Consider the following 6,657-nt stretch of genomic DNA (forward strand, 5'->3'; position numbering starts at 1 on the left):
ATCTTTTACCGTGATATTTTGGTTCTATGTTATTGGCAACAAACAACATTGCCAATTCATTTGTGAGTTTTCTTCCTCCATCAACTAAACTTTTATCACAACTTTTTTAGTGTGTGGTTGTGGTGTTACTATTCCGAATGATTTGTAGTGACCGGCTTTTTGACCCGCATTGTATGCATTTTCAACTATTTTTCTAATTTCCACATTTTGACATTCATGATGTGTCAAGTAATGTTCGGAAGCATCAATTTTGTTTGGGAAATACCCACAAACTTTACAACAAAATAATCTTCTGCTTTTGTCGAGTACTTCAATTAAACTTTCATCCCATATAGTTTTTTCATCTCAATTGGGATATTTGGTGTAAACATGTTGTTATTAAAAAGTTCAAAATAACAATTTGGGGTTTTATTATATTTTACAATTAAAAAATTAACGTTATCAAATTGTATATATAATATAGTTGTATATATTATAACATATTAAGAAGTGTTTGGGAGAAATAGATGTATTTGGTAAAAAAGCATATTTTGTTTTTTCTTGAATATTTTTATTTTGAAGTGCTCTTTTTATTATTTTTTTTACCTTTTTTTAATTCGAAATAAATCATGCCACTTATATTTAGAAAGGAGGACCCTGCCCAATCAAACCCATTTTCCTATTTATAAAGGGTGGTACTTAATTTGACATGATGTTTTGCTCAACTTTTGACATTTTTGTATTTATATTTTCATTATTTATTTCTTCATTTAATCTCTTATCTCCAAATTTGACACTCATTTTAATTACTTCTTGTTTACCAGGGTGCTGTGTTTCGTCCGCAATCTCAAATATAAATAGAAATAGTATATTTAAGATATCCCATTTTTTAAACAAATAAGTGACCAATTCAAAACAATATAAATTTCAAAATATTAAGTATAATAAACCCAAAATTACAGGAAAAAATGTTGCAATACTAACTGTCGTTTTATTAAGTTTTAATAATCATTTTAAATTTGTATAACAATTCAGATAACAATAATTAATCAAATATTTTAAGATTATAATATTTTCATTAAAGTGACTTCCCAAGGTGTGCAAGTTAGTTTAAAGGTGTGCAAGTTCAGGTATAGTTCATTTATAATTTTTTTATTAAAAAAATAGAATCATGAATTTTTTGAAATTTTGAAAAAAAAAGATTATTTTTAGTTTAATTATTAATTATAATTTTGAAGTTATTACTAAACTATACTTTAACTTGCACACCTTGTGACGTTGCAATTTTTAACTTTCACACTTCGAATACAATTAATTAAGCAACAATTTCGGGAAAGCGACCCAATGTAAATTATCGAAGGACCAGTTCTGGACAACAGTGCACATCGATTTGAGATAATAAACTGCACCTATTAAACAGACTATTTGTTATTGTTTGCTATAAAATGGCACAGAGAAAAACTTAATGTTTATCATACTTCTTCTTGTCGCTTTGAATTACGATAACACAAGAGACATCGACATTTATTCACGTTCTTGAAACAAAACAGTTTTTACATTAAACACATAGACAAACCATAACCCAATTTTTATAATTTAATTTGCTTTTTGTAGTTTATTAATTCAAGTACCAAAGGGTTGTGTGTTTTGTGAAACAATTTTGAAACAAATAACATTTTTCAATAAAATGTTTTTAAACTAAAATTTAGTCTTGCACGCCATTTCCCTGTAAAAAAGACTAATAATTTTAACTTGCACACCTTGGGGAAGTCACTTTACATATATATATTGAACAAAGAATAAACCAAATTAAAATTCTTGCCTTTATAAACAAAAAAGAGACACTTGATTAAATAATGTTTTATATAATTAGTTTTATTTAATTTAATATAAAATTTATTTTTTTGTTCATTGTATATAAAAACTATAAATAAACACTAAAATTCATTTTTATTGAGTAAATTAGTTGTCCAAAGTTAAATTTTGATTAAAAGTTGTATCGAGATGTTTATTATCAAATTCTGTTCTTTGTTCTTTTGTCAAAGATTCCAAATATTTGGAAAGTTGTTACACATGCTCAGGTTTATTCCACGTTGTGCATTTTTTTGCCATATGTCCAACAGACCCACAAATTCTACATTTTTTCTGATGATCATGAGGTTGTTGAATATTCTGTATTAATTGCTTTTTCCTTTTCATCACTTTCTCTGGATTTTCTGCAAAAAAACACCTTTTTACTAGGTTTCATTTGCGAGTTTTTGAGAATGGGTGGGTCAATTGAAAATGGTGAACCGTCATTATTTTTGATGGATTCGTGGACAGGTTGACTTAAATTGTAAATAGAAGAAATGAGGTTAATCCACTGTGATTTGTAATTGGGTGTCCGCAGAATTGTATCTATCGTCTCATCAAATGCAACAATGTGATCTTTACGTGTCCACTGAGTTACTTTTACATCCATATTCTTCTTAATGAAAATGCTTGGGTTCTGAAATACTTCCAACAAAAACATCATTTCCGAAGTCTCCAAGATCGAAAAGAGGTTCTCGAAGACCAAGAACCTTGTCGTAAAAATGTCTGTAAAGCTGGTGAATGCATGGACAAATTTAGTGTAATTTTACGAAAGCTTCACAGTGACAGTAAAATGGCGTGGAACCATCAAATGGAGACAGTGTTGTAATTAAAGAATAATTGTTAAGAAGATAAACAATCCATTCCCTTTTTATTTTAAGTAAATTTTCAATGCCGATCAATCTATTAATGTTTTGTAATTGAATATCGTTGTAAACTTGTGAAACTGTATTATTAAATTTATTAACTTTGTCGATAAATATTTGTGTAATTTCTTTTAACGAGACAATTTTTCCTTCAGTTTCCCGCTTAATAACACCAAAAACCCTCAACAACATTTGTAGTCAAATCGTGTGTTATTTTTTTCTGTGTATTCCGGTATCCAACTAAATTTTGTTTCTTCAAGTTGCTCTAAAAATTTTACCTTTTCACAACCCAAAATTTTCACTGAAGAATGCTGTGATCCGGTTTTGCAATAATCTATAAAATCGGTAAACAGATCAACGTTTTCAAGAATGTTACCTGTTTTGTTATAAATAGAGTCTTTGCAATGTGTTTTATAATTCGCTATAAATAACAAAATTGTTCTCCAGTAATATCTCGATTAATAAGCTGTTTAAACCATTTATAAACATCAGAATTTTTTCCAAATGCTGTTATAATATTTCGTCTGATATGTCTAAAACAAAATACAATTTTAACCATTGGGAATATTTTGTGTATTGCAGAAGTCTGTGCCGAGCTTCTATTGACTATAAAAGAACTTATGTTGTTGTATTGTGTTTTGAGAAAAATTAAAAAGTCTTCATAATATGATGTGAACCTGTGTCGTAAAAAACCGAATGCTATAATTTGACATTTGTTGTTTATATCTTTACAAAGAGCAGCTAAAATCGGAATTTGGAATTTATTAGTACAAAAGGTATTATCGAGAAATACACAATCTTGACACAAGTCAATTCTCAATGATTTGTTAAAGAAAAAACATTGATCGAAAACATCACACGAATTGTTGACAAATAAAGTATCGAAATTTGATATAGTTGATACATATTTCAACAATTCGTTACATTGATCCTTTGTCACAATTCCCATTATTTTCTTTCTTTCATTTTTAATAAATTGTTTTGAGTATTTATTTTTAAGTTTTTCATCTGTGACTTTTTGTGTTATATTATGTTCCATGTCGTTTGCGATAATGACCTTGGAAGTTTCAGAAATTCTATTTCTGATCATTTTGAATGGTTTTATTGTAAATGGGTGTGTGTGATCAATATACATGTGAACACTGACAACCACGTTACTGGAACAACACTCAAATGTCACAATAATTCTCGATTCACATCTAAACTGTTCTCTGTATGCACAATAATAAGTGAATTGTTTTTCTGTTTTTCCCGTATCTTTGGCGTTATAAAGCCAAAATAAGTGTTGTCAATTTGTATATGTGTCGCATCAGATATTTTAATTGTAGAATTGTCTCTTGATAAACTTTTAGACGAGTCTTCAACCCTTTTTACTACGTCACAAGGAGTTACAAAATTGGTTTTGATGTTGTTTGTGATAATCGTAAATTTGTTGAATACAGAGTCTTCTCCGAAATTTGATGTTGAAAGTAATTTTGGTTGAACAAATGAGTCGATTGGTTCTTTTAGTTTGTCAAGGAGATGTTGTCGCCACATCTCCTGATTCATTTTTTCTTCCATTTATGTTTTTAAAGAGTTCTGTAGTAAATTTTAAACCTAAGAACTGGTGAAATTTTAATTTGTTTTTTATATAGAGTAATTATAATCTTAAAATATTTGATTAATTATTGTTATCTGAATTGTTATACAAATTTAAAATGATTATTAAAACTTAATAAAACGACAGTTAGTATTGCAACATTTTTTCCTGTAATTTTGGGTTTATTATACTTAATATTTTGAAATTTATATTGTTTTGAATTGGTCACTTATTTGTTTAAAAAATGGGATATCTTAAATATACTATTTCTATTTATATTTGAGATTGCGGACGAAACACAGCACCCTGTTTACCATTATTTTTACAAAATATATATTTTTTACTATAAATACTAGCATTAAGATCTTAAGTTTCTATCTTATACACTTATGGATAATTCTAAATATATCTATTAATTATTTTATAAACTGTTTTAATTCTTTTAAAAAATGAAAAGTACAAATGAATAAAACAAGCATTGAGAGAAAAAATAACATTAAGACTTACAATTGAAAGTTTTTTATTTTTGAACTGTTTATTTTATTTTATACTATTGTGATGAATAATTTTGATTGTTTAAATGTTTGTCGTTTTATGTTATCGATGGCCATTTTTAATTGTTAAAATAAACAAAAAACTTATTATCAGTTAAAATGTTGCATCATTTGATGCAATAGTTTTTTCTTTCATATCGTTTGTTTACCATTATATTGTTGTTTATCTTATGTTTGTTTGAAACATACAATTATACTCAAGTTTAGTTACAAAAAGGATCACTGACCAAATAACGAACCTGGAAAATCGGGGAAGATATACTCAATATTTGTGTGCTTCCCCGATTTTTTATTCAATAATTGAAACTGTATTGATTTTTAAGGCTTTTTAACTGTGTACCGTTGTTGTCTCAACAAATAGGAAAATAAAAAATAAAACAAATAAAAAATAGTAAATAGTAGAAAATTGGACAAAGGGTTTTTATAAATTTTGGAAACGGTACAGAGTTTTGGAATACAGTTTATTTAATACAATATAGTATAATCCACATACTGTCAATAACAATGAATACTTTTATATATTTATAAATAATTAAGTTGTTAAACAACCTTAAAATCAACAACTTTGCATTTAAGACTTTGTTTAATCTATCAATAATTTTTATTGTTGTTATTTATATCTTTAATAAGCTTTCAAAAAAACGTGTTATATTATTGTTCAATTGTTTTCAAATATTACAACTATTTTGACGTTATTATTTTTGCTATGACACAGAAACATATTACTCCGTGATGATATCAACTAAAAATTTTAATTTACGTTTATTCGATAAACATTATAATTTTGGCGTTATTTTTATTTGATACCTTTATTATTATTTATTTATATTCTAAACAAAGCATTTCTCGTGTACACTTTATGTGACTTTTTTTAAAATGTTTATGTTGAATATTACAAAATATTTTATTTTCTGGATCACAAAATGAAACTGTAAAATGTATAAAAATATGTCGTCCCTTTAGTTTTATTCAAATGAAGTTGATCGTGCTTTTCTTGTTTAATCCATTTGACTATAATTGTTATTTTTTATTTTTTGAAGACAACATGATCAAAAACGTTTGAAGTAATTATTATTTGAAATGATTTAATGTTTTTGTTGAAAAATAACAGACATTTACAACTCAGAAATAACTCAAACTACTTTTATTAAATTATAAATTAAAAATAATTAAAAATAATTATTTGTTTTTAATGTGTCTCGAAATATATTTGAAGACAATAAATAACACTCTGAATGGTACAACGATCTCTTGGGTTTTGATTCCAACACATTTGGATCATTTCATATATCTCTTCTGGGATTTCTTCTCGTCGTTCAAGACGGTTTCCACTAACCACAAATTCTGCAATATTCCACGAAAAATGAAATCTTTTGGTATTATAAGCCTCGCTCCATCCAAAACATTCGTACATTGTTATGGAAAAGGAATACACATCGGCACTTTTTGTGTATTTTTCTTGTTTTAACACTTCAGGTGCCATATACACGGGTGTTCCAATTCCCTTTGTGAATGTCATATCTGTTATCATTGTATTTACATTTCTTGCACTTCCAAAATCGGTCAATTTTGCTATTATATTTGTGGCTGGGTCAAGTGTAAACACAAGGATGTTGTCTGGTTTAATATCTCTATGTATAATTCCATTTTCGTGTAAATAAGAAATTCCCTTTGATGAATCAAGACATATTTTTGTTTTTACTTTAATGTTTATTTCTTGTGTTTTTTTGTTGTTGTTCATCAAGTTTTGCAAACTCCCATATTCAGCAAATTGTGTGACCAGACAAATTTTATTTGGTACAAAAACTGCGCCATAAAAATAAGCGAT

The 6,657-nt window shown here is 27.1% G+C and overlaps 1 protein-coding gene across 1 annotated transcript; it reads right to left on the reverse strand.

Annotated features, from left to right (window-relative positions):
- Positions 1-6,018: 6,018 nt before the first annotated feature.
- Positions 6,019-6,657, reverse strand: EIN_093060 (tyrosine kinase, putative; the record flags this gene model as incomplete). Its single annotated transcript, XM_004253902.1, has 1 exon — positions 6,019-6,657. A coding segment is annotated over one exon (639 nt), but the record flags the coding sequence as incomplete, so codon positions are not given.

Source organism: Entamoeba invadens (assembly GCF_000330505.1).
Source record: "Entamoeba invadens IP1 unplaced genomic scaffold scaff_1105074725199, whole genome shotgun sequence".
In the NCBI taxonomy this organism is placed as follows: domain Eukaryota; phylum Evosea; order Mastigamoebida; family Endamoebidae; genus Entamoeba; species Entamoeba invadens.